General features: G+C 41.4%; 1 protein-coding gene across 3 annotated transcripts; it reads right to left on the bottom strand.

Moving 5' to 3' along the window:
- Positions 1-1396: 1396 nt before the first annotated feature.
- On the bottom strand, positions 1397-19740 carry ACOX1 (acyl-CoA oxidase 1). Of its 3 annotated transcripts, XM_026046757.1 has the most exons (15): positions 19594-19740; positions 18383-18542; positions 11098-11258; positions 9241-9348; positions 8630-8749; positions 8385-8500; positions 7428-7597; positions 6937-7099; positions 6006-6196; positions 5662-5772; positions 5593-5607; positions 4880-4985; positions 4647-4790; positions 4060-4266; positions 1397-2974 (listed from the first exon to the last, which is right to left on the bottom strand). In XM_026046757.1, exons 1-15 carry the CDS (start codon positions 19706-19708, stop codon positions 2924-2926), a joined length of 1938 nt encoding a protein of 645 aa, XP_025902542.1. In that variant the 5' UTR covers positions 19709-19740; the 3' UTR covers positions 1397-2923. The 3 variants fall into 3 exon arrangements, with proteins under 3 accessions (XP_025902542.1, XP_025902541.1, XP_025902540.1); XM_026046756.1 differs by lacking the exon at positions 11098-11258 and adding an exon at positions 14211-14371 and having other exon boundaries at positions 5593-5772; XM_026046755.1 differs by having other exon boundaries at positions 5593-5772.
- Between the last annotated feature and the right edge of the window lie 40 nt (positions 19741-19780).

The raw sequence follows: 19780 nt of genomic DNA, 5'->3' as shown, positions 1-19780 counted from the left end.
ATCCAGAGACGTCAAGGATAAACTGTGACTGCTCCATATGGCAACTGTCCTGTTTGACAAGAAGTTAACTGAAGCAGCAGTGTGCCCTCGTGTTACCAGGAGCTTCCACCTTGTCCTCTGTCAGTGTATGTGGGAACACCAGATCCTACTGAATTGTTGACAAGAAGGTGGTATTTTCAGAGTCCACAACTCAAGGGAGATTAAAAACCACTGCCACAAACCACTTAATTTCTSTACTTTTAATATTATAGGTGGATCATTCAAAGGGTATATAATAGGATAATAATTTGGCATTCAAATCACTTGAGCTGAAAGGGAATGAGCATTTTGGCAACAGCACCAAAACTGCATTTTGCCCAGACACAGGAGTCCTAATCAGGACACAAGCATGTTCAGTACAAGCTGAAACAGAGCACTGAAACAGCAAGTTGCACCACGTTGTGCCTTTTTGGGAACATTTCAGCAGCCAGCTGAAAAAAAAAAATACTATTGCCCAAATGCCAATATAGCAACAAAGTACAGAATTTGCAGAACATTGGAAAAAATAACAAGGGGAGAGAAACAAATTTAAGAAATGACTTTTAGTGCCAAAAGCTGTATCATTAAGTCTTTGCTATTAGCAGTGATTGGCTTTCCCAAGCTTGTAAACAACAATACAGAGTAAAAATGTCACTAGTAGCTTTGCTCTCTATCAGTTTTATTTTTGGTGGTTTTAAGGAGCACTAAGGGCAAGAAAAACTTCTAACTGCCCTAAGAGCCCCATGCAAAGCCAAGCCAGAAAGGTCACGCTAGCAATAAACCAAATAAAACCCAACTAATTCAATGATGAATTCCTGCAGGCATTTTCACAAAGTCAGTCAGGAAAAATAAAAGCTTCCATTTACTAACACAATGGTTGAGAGYAGCAGCAAAAGCAACCGCCTCTCTGCACAAGCCACCTCTTGAATACCATGTTTCCTTCCTCTAGTGCTTTCAAAGACATCCACCGAAGGCAAATAGAGAGGCCACAGGGAAAACAAACAAACAAACAAACACACACACAATGGAAGAGGACGACATTTCATCTGAAAACATTTTTGTAGTTTATTAAATCTGTACATACATTTTGCTAGTAAAGTTTTCATTAACATATTTTAGCCTTTCCCTGCTTGTTCTCTATAGATCCTCCCCAGGTGAGCAGCCTGCTCTACCAAGTAGAAGGCAAAGCCTTTTGCCCCCTTGGTATCCTGAGGAGCAGCAGGGCCATTCAACCTGGGAAACTCAGCAGCCAAAAGGCCTAAGTTTTATTTATTTATTTATTTATAGATCCTCCCCAGGTGAGCAGCCTGCTCTACCAAGTAGAAGGCAAAGCCTTTTGCCCCCTTGGTATCCTGAGGAGCAGCAGGGCCATTCAACCTGGGAAACTCAGCAGCCAAAAGGCCTAAGTTTKATTTATTTATTTATTTATTTACTTAAAATTAAGCATTTCTGTTCAGCTACCATGCATGGAGCTGAACATCCTGTTTAAAGATTGTTAGTCCTAAAAAATTCTGCTAAGATCCCAAGTTAAGAGACATAACAGATACCAAAGCTGTCAGAGAACAACCTCCTTGTACTCTGTTGCCTCTGAACTGCAGGATTTTGGCTTGTGTTGAAGCTCTTTACCAATTTAAACTCAAAGTTGATCTTCATCTGATGTGGAAAAATGTTTTATTCTGTTACTAGACAAAGTTATTGGTGCTGAAACAACAGCAGTGATTTTGTTTAGTTTACTGATTTCACTAGGCATCAAGAGGCCATGTTAAAAACTGCAGTTTTAAACTGTTCATCTAGACAGTATTGTGCAAATCAGTATAAAAACACAATGTTTCAGCTGATCAGAGAAAGCTCATTGGAAACATGAGTGGGGAAAAAAGATACAGACATTTCATTTTGGATTGCTTTCTTGAAGAGTGCCTTTGAAAAAGGAGATATACATGAACATCCCAGAACAACCTGAAGACTCCAAAACTCTGCCCAAATTTCTGCCCTCAAATATTGATTTCATCATTACCAATCGAATGTGCAGTTACTACAACTGATTTTTTTTCCACATCAAATGACAGTAACTAGAATTTGTAAAGTGCTTTGAGATAGTGCTTTGAAAATACTAACGGTTAAAAGMAGGGCAGACCATCCATTAATGGCTCCTGGCTGATTAACACTACTTGTCTTGTTTCACAGTAGCATCAGCAGCTTCTCCTTTAAACTATTATTTAAAAAAAAGAGTAAGGGGCCAGTCTTGGAGATCACAGATGACAGGCAGRGAGGGAGTCTGCAGGGCAGGTAAAGGATGCACTGGAATACGCAAAGGTATTTTCTAGAAAGAGCAGTTCCCAGCCACATCAGGTGAGTAGCATCTCATGCAGATGCCACATAAAATTGTGAATTAGACTGTAGACTTTATACAGCCTAAATATTTGTTAAACAAGGAGAGCAGGCTGGTGCTGGTCCTAYGAAAAAGATCAAGACATCGAGATATGGTGATGCTTTTTTTTGGGGGGGAGGTGAAAAGGACATAACTGCTCACTGAAGCTACTGCCCGTGGGCTATTAACTACTTAGTAGTAAAACCCTCCTACCTTTCCTACCTTTTTAGATAACAGTAACTGCCTAATTAGCAGCTTCACAAAAGCAATTCTTGTATGAATCCATAAAGCTTTCTCAGAAGTTTAAGAGTTTTTTTTCCCCCACTATAATTGCACTTCAAAACCAAAACAGCCATCAATCCATACGCACTCCCCCAATCACCTCCTCAATTTACATAAGTAAAAGGAAAAGCTACAATTATTTACTGTCCTACAGCTATCAGGATTTGAAAGGTTTGATTTAGGTGCCTGAAGAAAGGATGCAAACATCCAGTTTTTCAGACCAGGAAAATTGTGCATTTTTTAAGAGAGCTGGCTTTACAGCTTGGCTTGCATCGGCTTCAGGTGTTTATGGAAAGATTCGTGAACCTGTAAGAGTACAAAACAGTGGTTAAATCATCAGGCTCGCGTTTCAAAAGCAGATGTTTACATTTTACRGTGGTTTTGTACTAAAAAAACAAATAAACAATCAAAAACATCTTCAAACAGTCACTTTGGGGATATAAGCAGAGCAGGGAAACACTAAAATCCCGAGAAAGGTGGARACAATAAGCCTAAAACATATAGCTTCCTCACTCTCTCTCATTTGTGGGAAAGAAATAAAAATCCTATCTACACAGACAATCCCTTGTAGTATTAATTAACACAAAATTGATGGAGATCTCAAGAGTGCAATCTTCCTCATGAACCACATAAGCCCCACAGAACTGGGAATCATGAGAAACTGAGCGAGCTCTGGYGGGATTTGGTTACAATTAAAGTAGTCTCTGGCAACCTGTGATAGGCGATGAAGTTTCCTCAAATCAACTCAAAGCAGCAAAGGTTACAGAGTGACAGGATTTGGAGTTCTCTTCTGCCTGACAGAAGAGGGACAGAGGGACACACTGATATCTCTCAGGCCCACCCCCTCTTTATATTTTTATTATTATTTTTATTTTTATTTAATGCAGCGGAGCTAGCTGCAGCTAGAGCCTAAAAGTAGATAAGCAGCACTATGATATTTTCAAAGGACTGCACGGGACAAACTTATTTCTTCCCACAGAGTCAGAACAACTGCCTGAGGGCACTAGAAGATCTGCCTGAGGGCACTAGAACATCTGCCAGAAGTTATTGAAAGCTTTCTGCCTTTAGGCAAAATTAAAAACATGTGTTAATTGCTTTCAAACTCAATGAGATTAGCCAACTGTTTCTCTAGGCAGGGTGCAATTTTCTCTCCCAGCTGAGGAAATCTAAGTATCTGACAGAGAACTGCATGTGCATTTGGGAGAGACTAAAATAAACAGGCTGAAAGCAGCGAGGCAAAAGCAGTTTGCTAGTTTTGGTCCATAATTACTAATGATGATTATTTCTGATCAGTTATACCTGATGATGTCACTGGATCAGAACCAGCAATCCTAAATTAAATTATTTCTCTGGACAAATCTGCCTAGGAGAAATAAATAAGGTTTCTTTACCTCTGTTTTGTTCAGTGGTGATTTCTTTGCCCACTCAAACATGGTCTCATAGATGTTGCCATCATACCGGCCAAGCACAGACCCAAGGTAACCATCACTAAAATCAAAGGAGTCCACCAGTGCTACTGCATTGGGACGGATTATAGCCAAGAGCTCCTTCACACGCTGGTTCACTTGATTAAGTTGGGTACTTGTCAAGATATTCGCCTTGGGAAAAAAACAAAAACAAAACCACGCACAACAGAAGATTATCAGAAGAGTACACAAGTTAAAAGCCTTCTCCCCACAGTCCAGCCTACGTCAGTCTTCCTTTACTGAGAAAAAACAGCAGGTTATGAAATACTAGCTTGTATTTAAAAAACAAACAAAAACATTAACTTGGTCATCAATAGGAAAATGAGTAGTTAATTAAGACAGTGGATCCCAAGGGAAAACTAACACAAGAGCCATCCATGGGACATGCACTGGTCTCTGGAAGTCACCAGTGGATATGTTATGCCTAAGCATTCATGAGGCTTTGTATTTAAAGTATATTTCTAAGGCTGGAATCTGTCTTCATAAAGGTATGACATTAGAGTGTCACTGACCTGCAGAAAGTCGCCTGTGTTCTTGCTGATTCCATACAGTGCATACAGGAGACACAGATCAGTCATGACCGCACGGACAGCTGCATTACTGATCTCTGAGAGCTTTGCTGTGAAGAGTTTCACTACCACATAGTGACAGTGTGCCTACAAAATAGATAAAAGAAAGATGAATCAGGTTAATGAAAGGATAGGAAGTCCCTAGAGCACTCTTATTTATTAGAAACATCACTGACATCAGACGCTCGGACAAGATCAACAGAAGTCACGTTCCAGGCATCCTCTTTGCTCTTTCTGTGGTTCAACTCAGCTTGCAAGTTCTTTGCTGCAGCTTCTACAAGCCTATTTCATAGAAACAGGAAGAGAGAAACTGGTTATATAGTGACACCACATTAACAAGATGACCCTGAATTCACAGAAAATTTAGTTTAACACATCAGAAAAACAGAGGCCTTGCACAAATGCTCGTGGCTTTAAGATCGGTGTCATCAGTGCTGCAGCTAGACCACACAGCACCAGGCAGCTAAGATGACATTTGAAAAAACAGACGTAGGGCTTGAGTATCTACTCACATCTACCTATTCTACTGCCAACTTAATCCTTTCTGCACAGTAGGCTTTAATATGATTGTTTCTCTCCTGAGTACAAGCAGTTTTAGCTAAGCTCATGTTTCTATGTTTTGAATATGCTTTTACTTATTAAATCAGAAATAGATGCACTTCAAAATAGAACAGGGAGCAGACAGCATTTTGTTGTATGCAGTCTCTTGTAACTTTAAAGCACTTAACACTGACCACACGTAATACAGGTCATCACTTCTTGAAAAATGACACTCAGAACAAAGCAAAAGCAACCGCCTGACAAGCTCATATGAAGAGGGGAATACAAGACTACCATCTCCCACATGTTTTTATCAGGATCTAGGTCAGTCTAATGAAGGCAAACTCACCAGGCAGCACGTGCTTTATAGGCCTCCACCAAACTGACTGGATCATTGACAAGCACAGTCACAGGCCTAGCAGCCACGTGCTGGGGCTGAATGTGTTGCCTGGTAAGATCATTAAGGTAGGACACCATGCCAGTGACACGCTGACCAGAACCAACTTGCATGTAGCTTTTCATAAGGAACCTGAAGATGAAAAAAACAGATAAATCCCTATGTTACACAGAGAGCACTTGGATCAGAAATCCCATAAAGTAGASTCAATCAGCAAGAAATAGGTGCAGGCAAAAACATGCATCAACAAGGCAAAAGCAGAAGTGGAAATAATTTAATGTTAGTACAGGATAATTTAGATACTCTGATGATTTCTGCTACAAAGACCATAATGCCACAACAAGAAAGTTTCCAGTTGGAAATACCTAGCTGTTTGCAGCATCATGACTGTGTTTTCTCCCTCATAGGTGCAGGAAGGGGTGAAGGTGACATAGATATCAGGAAGGCCGCTGCAGCGGGAGTACCCGTGGCCACCACAAGCCATTCGACATTCCTCAATTCCAGCATTGGCAATCCAGGAAGAGAAGGCCTTCAGCCCTGCTGTCAGCGCGTGGAGCTGATGGACGAAAGTAAACAAGTTAACAGTGGAATTACATTCTTAGCTTGAGCATATCCTGCTAAGATCAGTAGCTCCCRTAAAAAATACCATCAATGCCTCCTGGCCATAGTCCAACAGCACCCTGCTTTATTTTTATTTTTTCCTAGGCTCAGGAAAACAGAGTCCTTACAATTCACTTCTCRAAAGCGAGAGTGAATTGTATAGGCAAGCATCTTTTGATCATCTAGTCCTTCCTATGTATGATGCATAGTATTCTTCAGAGTATGAATTCCATTAGCCTGCTGCACTCTTCATTTATCAGCTTTTTTTTGTACAGAACTGCTTTCAGTTGCCTTTTGTCACATTATATCCYTACGTAGAATCCCTAGCCATCAATCAAAAGCTATTACATTTCATAATCCTAATTGATTAAAGCTTAAGCATTGTATTGAGGAAGTCACCCATTCTACTGTAGTTACTTGGAAGGACAATCAAGAAAGTGYAAACAGAGGCAAAGACCAGTCTTAACTCTCCTTCCAGTTAATAAACAACCATTCCTAGAAAGTCACTTTGTTCTTCAAGATGTATAGTGCACACAGGTGGAAGTCACCAGCATATCCAGGGATTACGATCATTGCATCTAATAAGTACCAGCCATCTCATGAGCAGCAGCCTAAAGGCTTGACTCCTTGCCTCCCACATTGCAAGCAAATCTTACTTTGAAGYCTCAAAAGCCCTCTGACTTTCAGACACAGTACCTCTGGCAGCTCGCTCAGATCCCCTTCAATGATGTCCGCACTAATACGACGATAGGTGTCTTTTATGTAGGTTCCCACAAAATGAAAAGCAAATGCTGTGGCCAGGAGAGGAAAGAGTTTGTACTGCTGGGTCTGATAATCCAAGATCTGGGGTTCTGGTTCCCTAGAGCAGAACACAGAAGGATCAGCACGTCAGTGCCTGGCGGATTCCTACACAAGTTCTGTTTAACTCCAAGTGATTTTTTTCACTTGATAGGGATGCAGCCTGAACTATCCAAGTCAGTATTTAAGGCCATACAGCAAAAGCATCTGGCAGCAAAAAGCAGAACTTGGTAGTCAAACATAAAAGATTTTCACTTTTCAGGRTAAAAAAAATGTTTTAAAACTCTATCAAATGTTAAAGAAAACGGCATCAAATCACAGTTCCTCCTCCCCCTCAGCATTTGGGAATTCCAYCACTGACTCAGGCTGCTTTTGCATTTCACACTTACCCGGTCTTTAGCTCAGACTGGTGTCTCACTGCACTGTAGCGAATGGCAATAGTGCAAGCCCGGGACAGGGCCCGAGCTGAATCTCCTACGATGATGGATCGGATGAACACCATGGTCCCATAGGTCAGCTTGTCACTGAGTGGCTTCACATAAGTGCCGTCTGGTTCAACCTACCAAAAAAACAAACAAACAAACAAACAAACAAACAAACAAAACCAACCAACACAGTTTATTGATCCTTAAATTTTTTCCCCTTTACATGTTCATGTCTCAGGCTCTGAACTCATCAAGTAACACTTAAAATCAGCCTATGGTCTTGCTAGTATTTACCTGAGAAGTACCTGAAAGAAAGCCCAGAACACCATAGGGAAACCTTGTGAACTGTTTTCTGAGCTTCATTTAGAGTCTTTGGGCAGGAACTAGAAGCAAAATCTTTTCTATCAGCCCTAGTACAGGTCCGCTCTTCCCGCACTCCCTGCACATTTCACAGAGCAATTTTGGATAAAAAGCAACTGTGCTGAAATAAAAGATAAACTGTATTCATTTGCAAGACAGAAGACAGAATAAGGATATTCTGTAGAAGGAAACTTCACAGTAGCCAACCATTGATTCACATTAGAAATAAAATGCAGTAAGTGAGGGCAGTTCATGCAGTCAAGAAGCCTTTCCTGGTATTGATACCATCAGGCAACAAGGGGAATGCAGATACATGGTAGCCTGTCAGTTATTGCATACAGCTCAACCACCATGGCTCAGGACGTTCAGAGGCTCCAAAGGAAGTGCTTCTGGTTAAAAGTTAAAAAGGGTTCCCTTCCTAGGAGCAGTGAGATACGTATGGATTTAACCCAGAAGAAAMCAAGGAGTTAGACACGTGTGGTCTAACATATTGCTCAAGGCTAAGCGTTGCTCATTGAGGTGTTTGCTTCTAACAGCTTATGCCAAAGCTCCCTGCTTTACCTGTGCATATTTCATCAGCATGTTCTCCCGAGGAATTCTGAAGTTGTCCATTTTCAAATAGCCATTATCCATTTCATCATAGCCAAATTTTGGMCCAATGTCACCCACCGTAATACCTGCCAAGACAAAACCCAGCAGCACTGAGAAATACGCACATACCTTAACAAGACACATGCAGCTACACAAAGCTGCAGAGACACAGATTAATGCTTACAGGAGTCCTAAATCCTTCTGTAGATTCCTACCTGGCAAAGGCTCGTGGGTGCCCAGCTGCCGTATGGGAACGATGAAGGCATGCAGCCCTTTGCACTGGCCCTGAGTGTAGAGCTGAGCCAAGACGACAGCATGGTTCGAGGTCTTTCCAACTGCAAAAGGAGGGGAAATCAAAGAAAATTATCAGGACTAAACGTACATTCCCWATTCCTTAAGGCAGGATCTGAGATTATATTAACCACACTATATTTAACACATTTACAGCACTGATTTMCATGCAAGTTCTACACATAGACAAAGTCCCCCATGTTATCCACTATGATTCTCTTAACTATACAATTAAACTTAAACCTACCAGTGAAACCTGAGAAAGTTCTGCCTAATTCCAGGCTACCTCAGACTGTTGTATTAAAATTATTATACCAAACCCATACAGTTTGATTTGCAGAAACAATCCAGAGCACAGACARTGAGCAGCCTTACGGAGCATGGCTATGGCTGCTACCTGGCTGAAAGCAAACTACCAAATTTAACCAAATTTTGAATCAACTTTCATTACCATCCTGGAGACAGAACACAYATGACTCACCTCCTCAGGTTTTTCACCCATCTTCTAGACTTAAACAGACACGGATGTACTTACGTCCGCCTGGCCACCACTTAATGGARGTCACAGTGGGGCTGTTGAGAATGAATTCCTGTGTAGCTGGGTCATACGTGGCTGTGGTTTCCAGGCCCCGAAGATGAGTTCCTGTGAACAAGCAGGCACATTTGGTTTTTGGCATGAAGTCAATCATAAAACAGACAAGGACAGAATTAGACAATGGAAAGCTGAACTCCAGTAGTGATGTGCAAATTTTAGCTGTACCTTTCAGGTTTTATAATGGACTAAATATAAACCAATTAAGAAAGGGGAAAAGTCAGGTTGTATTCTGAAACTTGAAATTAATTCTCTGGAAACATGCTATTTTTCACAGTGTTCCACGACTAGTTTCCAAGCACCTCCGATCTGAGACGTTTTTCCTAGTACGCACCATGAGCATTTTCTCAGTGAAAACCTTCACAGAGGCCCACTCATCTGCTTTGACTAAAACTGTGAACTGCTTAATTGTAGAGTAACAATCACACTTCTCAGCTACAAAAAGGAATAATCAGTGCCCAACTCTTTATTCCCTCATCAGGCCTACATTCTCCTCACTCAACTGAGCAGTTCTTCCCAAGCAAATCACCCATAGCACAAGCACTAGCATGCATATACTAAATTACTTTTGCAGTTAGATGAAGAGACTGCAAAAAAGATGGAAGTAACAATTCCAGTCTCTATCTTCTGCTCCCSAAATCTTTATTTAACAGTTCCCACATACCTGTCTTACCAAATGGCATTTTCTTTGCATTTGTGACATATGGCCATGCCTTTCAAATTAAGCTAGCCAAGCTAGAAGCGCTCCTGGCAGTCCGGGCTGACAGAATAATACAGAGCCAGATACTCTACACAAACATTTCACCAAGAAACAGGACATCACCTTGATGCATTCATGTAACGTTTCCAAAGTGTGGAGCTTAACAGTAGCATCCCACAGGCAGCTTAACAGACTTACTTTCCTGGAAGGCTTCTTCAAACCTCACTAGATGGAAGAGACTCTCCACAGACTTGCAGTTATTTTACGCTTCTTTCAGTCTTTATACTTCACTTCAGCACAAAGGTGGATCCCGCTCATTTTTAGAAAAAGAAAAGTTCCCATCTGCAACTCTCAGGTGTCAAAATCTTAGTTTTCACAAGGCATAGCATGCTTCCTTTGAAATTCAGAAATTGTTTTTAAAAAAATGCTGCAGTCAAAATACTGCTGGAGTTACCACAGTCCATTTCAAAGCTCAAAAGCAAAGGAATAGCAAAGAATAAAGACTACTTGAGATGCAACCAGCAGAAACCATTTCATGGTCCAATTAAAAAGAACACATGGGAGTGAACTAAGGAGCTGTGGGATAAAGTTCCCTGCAAAACATGGGCAATGAAACCAAGTTGTCCACATGGTCTTTGATCCAAGTTCAGTCCCAAGCTGAAAAGCAGCTCTTACTTTTTTAAGATCCTAAAAGCGATGCTTAAAAAACTTTGTCCTTTTATCTTCACATTTAATGCTAGGTAAAGCAGAAGTCACTTTGGAAAGAATGGTAAGTGTAGAAACAAATGGATGCCACCACATTAATATGACCATATCCATATATACAAGGTGTTTCTTTTTTAAATCATTTGCACTGATTTGAAGGGCACTCAATATGCACATATAACAAAATCACAACCTCTCCCATAGGAGAAAAAAAGGGCAAGCTGCATGTGGTATTATGATCAATTATGAAAAATTTCAGAGGCAGTCCATCTTTCCCTACAGCCACAACCATATGTAAAGACTGTGGCAGAAACACACACCATTTTTTCCTGTGTGGGGAAGTCCTCTGCACACAAAGCCATGCTTAAAAATAGCATTTAGGGAATGTACTGTACCATGGCCCATTTCGGTCTGGGCATATGTGCCAATGATCTCCAGGTTCCAGGCAGGCATGAAGAAGCGATTCTGCTGTTCGGGGGTTGCCTGGGTGAGAAGGGTAGGGAGGAACATGCCCAGATGAAGGTCCAGAGGCTCAGGCCGTCCACGATGAACAAAGCTGTGAAGAAGCGCCACGGGAGGGGAGTGTGAAGGTGTGAAGGGAATGTTATGGTAGGGAAGCAAGCGTGAGTATTCATGGTGGAGATTCAGGGAGAGAGGAAGAGGGAAAAAAAAAAGAAAAAGGATTGTGTAAATCAGAAAAATCACAACTCAGCAAGCATATTTTAGAAAGCTAAAGCACTGTCCTTTTCTCCGCTGCAATGCATTTCTTTCTAATCCCACATAAAACTACATCTGCAACATTCATGTATTTTTGAAGCCTGTATGACTAAAAGAAAAGGATTAATACAAAACAAATGAAGGAAGGCCAGACACTTAGCACCATTTAAAAATTAGGGCATGTGTAAATTAATGAGTTGAATCTGACCGTCCTTTTGTTGAAGATACAGTCCAGTTGAATGCTTTCATTTTTTAAACTAAACTCAAGATTAGATAATTCTTTTTTGCTCGTTTGTTTTGAAGGACTAGAGGCAATATTATATTATTCCTCTCCCAAAATTCCATCTGTGAACTCCCACCTTCTACTATTTTTATAAGAGTTCCCTTAAAAAGGACAGTGCTCTGCATGCGCAAGTCAAAGTTGTGACAACAAACAACTTTGCAAGGCGCCCAACTTTTTTCAGTCTGTAAATCACCAGCACAGAGTCTCTCCAGCTAAACATGTTTTTATCATAACTACTTTTTTTTCCCTTACGGTTCAGGCAGACACGACTGCTCTATTAAGTCTCTAAATAAAAAATAAAATAAAATAAAATGCTTTGCTAATTCTTATTCCTAGTGATACTTTTGACTATTTACAGATCCCCCTTCACTCTTGCCCCTTATAACTTCAAGGGACAGTAAAGTTATTTGACTGCCAGAGGCTACAGTCTTTTAGGATTCCACTTGCTTGCAATAAATTTCTCAAAATGTCTTTACTATTTCTCAGAACATTTACCAGCTTCTGAGAAATAAGGGAAGAGAATAACATTAGTCCACAATGTTCAAGACGACCAAAACTGCACATAAGCAAGCAAAGTACTGAAACAGTTGGGCTGTGGATKGAAGTTCTGATCCTCAGAGAGCTGTCCATCTGGCACCTTCATGCATGATGCAATATAATGTCTGTGGTTTTTTTAAGGCAAGATAGGTGTTTTGGGAAGAGCAGTGTTGTGAACTTCGCCCGAACTCATTTGGCATCCTTCAAGTGGGAAGGATATATTCTTTTTAATCTCAAACTATGCATTGATATAAACTACAGGATGCTCTATAAGTAAAACTAACTGTAGTTCTTGATGTTTCATGCATCTACAAATAAATTCAACCATTTAAAGAAAGCCGGTAGTAATACTTTCTAAAGCTTTTTGACTGAACAGTCAAAGAAGGTTTTAAAAATTCAAGAATACCAAGTCTGAAACTAGTGTTAGTGCTTGTGAGAAGTAGAAAGATGACAGTCAAAGATCAAAATCCTTCTTTAAAATCTRTAAGTGGAAACAGTATAGTCTTTTAATAATTAATTTTTATCTCCTTTCAAGTCTGTCTTTCTTTAATTGAAAGTCYCTTTTTATTTGGAGACTATGAAACAGGTTAAAACAGGCCATCAAGAAGAGAGTCATTAAAACTGAGTTACTACCCACCTAGGCTGGGATTCTAGTCAATAATCTAGAGGCCTGTTTCCCCACTACCAATTTCAAAACATAGCATTAAAAAAAAWAATAATAATTAAGCAGAACTTAATCAAGATTATTGCRGAAACCTTACTGATGAAGTAGTTAGGTACCCAACACCCCCAGCAGGAAGGCCATACAGTTGCATTTTAAATAATTCAGCATGGAAAGTACATTCACTTCACCATACTATCACCACATTAGCTCTGTTAACTTTCAAAACAATATATTTGGTTTTGTTCTTCACCAAATATGAAAACTGCAAGCAAACCAAACCATCACCAGGCAAGAAAGTGCAATAATCTAATGTGAAACAGCAGGTAAGTCATCATTGTGGCGCAGCGGTGTCTGATTTAAACAAGGAAGTGTGTAAAAGCAAACAAGGTTAGCAGGCATATTTCATTATCTGGTTGTCTCAACTTTCAGAGTTGAGCTTTTTGCCAATTCCATCTCTGAAGCAGAGCAGACGACATTCCCTCCGCTGCATCTTCTTGAAGTGTTTCGGTAACACAGCAGCTCTCTTAGCAGGCAGGCAACTAGCATCACCACCTAACTCAGGCAGTTGTCCAACGGTCTTGTACATATTATGCTTTCCAGGTTCAGATGCAAGCACATGCACTCAAGTCTTGTGAGCTGTTAAACTCTACTTGCTGATGCATTTGGCTTCCAGGTTCTGCGTCAAAATAATGGGTTCTTCTCCATTAAATGCTCTTCTGTTTAAGTGCAGGCAGTTCTCCTCAGTAACAYGAGCAAGATTTTTCTTCTCTGAAACCAAGATCTTACTGTGAAATTATACAGCTGCAATGGAGTGCCATCTGGAAAAAGAGTGCTTGGGGCAAAGCATACCTCACTTCACAAACRTAAGCAGTATAATCTCAGCACACCATGTTGCATCTAAAGACACACTTCCGACCCATTTCTGCAAACCATCTGTGCTCTACGAACTCTGCAACTTACGTGTCCTAAATTCAGGTAAAAAGTAAAACCATGGTATTGTTGACCGACATATCCCCAACTTGTGGAACTAAAATTCAGACTGCCAGGGTTTAGAAGAATCTCCTCATCTTAAAACAACAGCAAAGAACTAGGAAGGCAGTGATCAGCTCAGAGGTGCATTCTGGAAAAGTCAGAAACAAGACCTGTGACTGTTAAAACCTGGAGCAATTGTCTGTCTATTGGGTAGAAAAAATAGTAGATAACCAAATTCACTATTTTACCTTTTGCCTTTTAGATTTACCTATGGAGCATCAAATTAGGAACTGGAGTTGGAACAGTTTACCCATTGATCCCTGAAGGGAACTAACCATGTCCCATTTCGGTTTGGGCGTAGGTGCCAATTATGTTGACTCCAAGGACCAGAGGCATCCATTTCTCCTTCTGAGCATCAGTCATTTGGGTCTGTAAGGTGTACTGAAACATGCTGAAGTGGAGACCCAACGGATCAGGAAAAGAGCCCAGACATGTTCTACAGGAGAAAAATAGAGGGATCTGGATCTCAGTCTTAATGTTCACATGCCCCTGGAAGTCTTTTCAACAACTGTAGTATAAAATAGGTGTTGCTTGCAACGTCATTGATTTTTGTGGTCTACAAACAACCTCCAAAACATGGAGGCATCAGAAGCAAGAAGTGGGGAAAATATTTCTTTCAAACATTTTATTCACCTTTCAATTTTTGTTTTTTTCCTAGTTAACTAGAAAAAAAAAATATGCTACAAAGACTCCTTGAGAAATTAAATGGAATAATTAAAATCAAGTTGTTTCCCTCCCCCAGGGATCTCCCAGCCTTACAAATCCCACTACAGCTAATGGCCAACTGAGCCACTGAGTATTGGTAAGGAGAAATCCTTGGTAACCCAGTGAGAGCTCCTTTCAAAGGAGTCTATTACCYGTATCTGCTTCCATCAATTGTTGAATTATGAACTGACTTCTAATAAAATTACTATTATGGAGTACTACAGGATGCAAAGTAAAAAATACATGTTTTAAGTAGATATACTTCATCAAATAGGGTTTTTTTTTTTTCCATGAGGGAAAGCTTAATTAGTATCTTAGCAATGAGGAAGGGCAAAATATATTCCCCCCAAAAAAGAAACTCTGCAATACTAAATATGCTAAAATATTTCCTTGAATAAAAGTCTATGGAGCAACAGCAATTTCCCTTCAAAATTCTGTAAAGTCTGAATGATTTTTTTCTCTCCATCTTCCACCTCTAATAGGTGAACGCTATTTTTTTCTGAGTATCAAAGACGAAGAAAAGAACAAATAAGTGCTCTGAAACTACCTGTCAGAAAACCTACAAAACCTCCACTTGCCCTAARTATATGGAGAGTAAATAAATCTGCCACCCTTAAGGTAATAATACCTACCCAAGGAGCACATTTCTTAGGAGTTAGTTACCAATACAGATCTGCACTGAAGAGCAGATGCTCTGTATAGAGCTTTTCAATTTTTTTGCAAAGGATATTTTACATTATGAACAAGCACCTGGGAGTAGAGAGTAAATAACTGACGACTCAAAAACAGATCACCACAGAAAAAGTGYCAAAAGGAGCCTTCGGACAAGAGAAAGAGGGACATCTTCCTAAGTTTCACCGAATTTCTAGTTGAAGATGGTYGCTTTAAAACAGTTTTTAAATGGACAAGACAATGAACCATGAACCTTTTCCAGAACCAAAACTATTGTCATCAAGTAATCCAGTACAGGCTACAAGTGAGTTAACTGTGTTTTAACCCAGCCCGAGTAACAATCTAGAGTTCTTGGGATCAAGGTAGCCACTTCTTTGAGTAGAAAATATTCTGTAAATTATCTGTTTTATAAACATATATGCTACAGCAGAACTTAACAGGCTCACCAAAGGCTTAGAAAAGTTACAAAGAGAGAAGACTGAAAATGTCCTAAACTTTGCTCTATTTTTTTTTCTCTACACTTTCTACTATATTTTTTTTCCCCTCCAGGAGCAATACAGTAGTAACTGCACCTTTTACTTCCTAAGTATTCACATTGAGTTCTAAAACACTGCTTGAATAAGTGTCTATGAAGAGAAAAGATGTCTCAGGACAAAGGACAACCTGGTAAGAGGTAGTATATGTGAAGGAATGAATAAGCTTTTTCTTCTCTTTCTGAACTCTGTTCCTTCCTGTTTCTTTAATCACACTTGGCATTTCCCACACTGTCTGTGGGCTTGCGCAGCCTGAGTTGCTTAACTGCTGGAGTAATTTGCTACATCAAGAGATAATGTTGCATCTAATACTGGCAATTTCATCAACTATCAGAGACTGGGCTGATCCAAAGTCAGATTTGCTAAAACAGCCACAGTGAGTTAAGGCAGCTGAAATACCAAATCCACTTACAGGAGAGGCGTGTGTAGTGACGTGCTACTTGGATGTAGCCTTTCCAGATTTCACAGCAGCCAACACCACCCACACAAAAAATACGCTCATATTTGACAGATCAATCTGGTTTGATAGCATACCTATCAGGGAACAGCACAACAAAAGTCTACACTTCCTGAGACTCCACATCTAAATGAACAAACGCAAAGACATTCTCAGACTGCAGAATTAGGCTATGGTACAGAGTCACTGGCTTTAAAGCAAACTCTTCAGCATATCTTTTCTAGATTCCGCAGTTTCCAAGATCATTATGAAGAAAGAATCTGTTTGGTGGGGGCAACAAGCCTGAACGGTGCTTACTGGGTTTCACAGTTAGCAAATATGACTAATAAAGGAGTTCATTGCCGTGGTATCAAAAGAAAAATCCCTGCAGGTAGTATGATCCCACTGGCTACTACTACACTGTAGTAGCCTGGGACCATACTGGAGCTTCTGATTGCATGGGCTGGAAAGTATTCCTGGCCCCAAGCTAAGAGAGAAGCAGAGAAAGTCCCAAAAGAAAGGTGCACAACTGTGTAATAATGCTCATGAACACGGGAATCATCTGTTGAATTGCAGCTCTTACATCTCTTCTGTGCCATTGTTTCTCTGAGTTGTTTATTTATTTTTTTTAATTTCTTCTCTTACTTCTGTTTTCCTCAAAGACATTTAAATCCGAAGATGAATTAAGACCACTAGACTGTTTTTTTCAAAAAAGCTGTATATCAGACAGGAGTAATCTCCACTTTTTCATGCTGATTTTCATCCTACTGTAGTTAAGATTGTGAAAGAAACATCAATTACTACTGACTGAGCTGACATGTTAAACACGAGGAAAAAAAAACATAACCAATTAGCAATTAAAACAGCTTCTAAACATATTTAGCAGTTCTTAAGCATTGGAGCCTAACAAATCATTATGGAAACAAGGGGGAATATGCAGTTCTCAACGTGTCACAACAGCAACAGTTGTGTAAGCATATCTTCAGGACAGTTGGGGGAAGCTGTTTTCTTCAAAGGCTATTCATAAATCAAGCTTTAAAGTTTGTCATTCTGGTAGACAGAGTTTGATAATGAAGTTCTTGTACTATGTAACAGCTAGGAAGATGAGCTCATCCCAAAGAGCTCACTGACAGCGACTGTGTATGCAAGCGCATCTTTCTTCCTACTCTTAAGGATGAACACAAGAGAGGAATAACCGTAAAACACCTTCAGCTTTCTTATGTAGAAATCTGATTGCCAATCCCAACAGACAGAATTTTACATTTGAACTAACATCTTCAACCTATGTTATGAACTTCAATAAAGTCAGGTCATAACATCACATCCTTTAAGTTTTCCAGTTTGGAAACTGTGCGTAGGGCGTGGGGCTGGAGGATATCGTGCTATAGGTGCGCGCCTATAGAGCTGCGTGGGGGTGTCCATGCATTGCATAGGGTGTGTGCACTGCAGCAGTGGCTGCGCCTGCGTTGCAGGAAAAAAGCTCCCTGCAAGCAACTCAACTCAGACAAGCTCAGTGTTTTTATTAACTTAACCGAAGGGCAATGCTATCAGGTAAATGAAAYGTCAGATACAAAAGCCTCTAGGTCAAAGGGAAACACTATTACACCAGAAGATTGGAGAACAGAGAAGGAAARTTATAAACAAGAACTAATAAACCAACTTGGAACACTTTCAAGCATGCCTATAACACAACTTTATCGGGTCTAAGTGCAAAGTGAAGTAGGCAGAAATAAGAAGTCCCACTAAAGTTGCAGCCTTATTAGATCCATGCAGAGTCAAATTATTTTGGTAAATATTCTTTCATTTCTTTTTACAAATCAGACTACCTGCTCTGTTGTCATTCGTATATGGTGCTGAAGGTCATTTTTTTTTGGTATTAACTGTAGGCCTGGGAAAAAAAAAAAAAGGCCACTGGGAAAAACCACACTGACGAAGTCAAGGCTGGATCTGAAGTGGGCAGGGAAGGGGTTGGTGCCATCTAGAATTCCAGAGAAAACTAACATGGGGGAGAAAAAAAAAAAAAAGAAAAAAGAAGAAGCAGCTCCAGCATTGTTAGAGATGATAAAAGTGATTACAAGAAACAACCTCTACCCTCAGGTACCTTTTAAACATGTAGATCTCATCAGGATCTGCAATTCCATATTCTCTTAACTTCATCACCATCAGAGCGCTCTTCCTGATGGCTTGCTCATAGCGCTGGCTACGGGAGAGGAAGTTCAAATCCTCGTGCTGGAAGTCAGGGTCATTAATAACTAAGGCCTCTGGGAACAGAACAGAAGAGAAAAGAAATTCAGTTTCCAKGGACCTATTATTTCCACAATAATCTTCATTTAGCAGGTGGAAAGCATGAATTCTTCCTCATACTTCTATCAGAAAGTTAAAAGTGAAATTTCAAGCTAGCAAAATCAGAAGTCACAGAGCTCCTGAAGCATTTCAGAAAGTCTCTTGCAACAGGGCACTCTTGTCTTTTTGCCTTTGCCATAAACCACCTTTCAAACTAGAAGCACTCTGGACTTGGCAGAATTTACAGACGGAAGAACTGCAGGGTGCCTAGTGACCACCTCAGTGCTCAGACAGCCCTCGTTCCCGCAGGATCACATTGCCCCTGAACTTTGATCCCATCTCCACGCACCTCGGAAGGAGGGTGCAGCTCTTATTCCCATTCTGATGGCTCAAAACCGAGGTACCTGGAAGCTACGGGCTTTCGTGTCCCCTTTGGCACACAAGTTATACAACTGTCCGGCCCTTSACAGGGCCACCCCAGCCCAGGCTGGGAAAGGACAGAGCTGGCAGCGCTCCACGGCCACCACATGTCACAGTCATGAGCAAGACTGATCGCATTTGTGCTGCTGGGCAAGCGTGTACGGCCAAAGGAAAAGGTTTTCACCCCAAGATCTTCCTTGAGAGGAGGAGCSGGTAATAAGGGATATTGCTCCGAGTCCCTCCACTTCCAGAAGCTTTTCTGGGAAGGGGAGGGCAGGGAGGCGAGTCGGGAGCCCCGAGGGAAGGGAGCTCTCCCTGCAGCCCCACAGAGCCCCCTGCTCCGCAGCCCCTTTCCTTGAAGCCCCCACAGCCTCCCTGTCCCCACCACAGGGCCCCACCGTCTCCCTGGGCCTCCCTCCGCCTCCAGCAGCCCCAGAGCTCCCCGATCCCCCCAACCTGAGATTCCTCTTCCCTCCAGAGCTGCCTCCCTCCCCCACMCCCCCTCCGGGCCTCCCAGTCCCGCCCCAGGGGCCGCTGCCCTCGCGCTCCCCCTCTCCCCGCAGCCCCCCTCTCCTCCGTCCCAGCCCCTCGGCCCGCGCTCCCCCTCACCGATCTCCCTGCGGCGACGGGTGCGCTCGGCGCCGCCGTCCAGGACGTGCGTGAGCAGCTCGGGCTGGAAGGTGGCGGCGGCGCGCTCCCTGCGCAGGTCGGCGTTCATCACCATGGCCGCGGCGGTGCCGTCCGGTCCGGTCCAGTCCAGTCCGGCCCGGCTCGCTGCGATCCGCTCCGCTCGGGC

The sequence above is a fragment of the Nothoprocta perdicaria genome, unplaced genomic scaffold (assembly GCF_003342845.1).
Source record: "Nothoprocta perdicaria isolate Ctin4 unplaced genomic scaffold, notPer1 scaffold_46, whole genome shotgun sequence".
In the NCBI taxonomy this organism is placed as follows: domain Eukaryota; kingdom Metazoa; phylum Chordata; class Aves; order Tinamiformes; family Tinamidae; genus Nothoprocta; species Nothoprocta perdicaria.
This window is presented reverse-complemented; position numbering and strand designations above follow the sequence as displayed.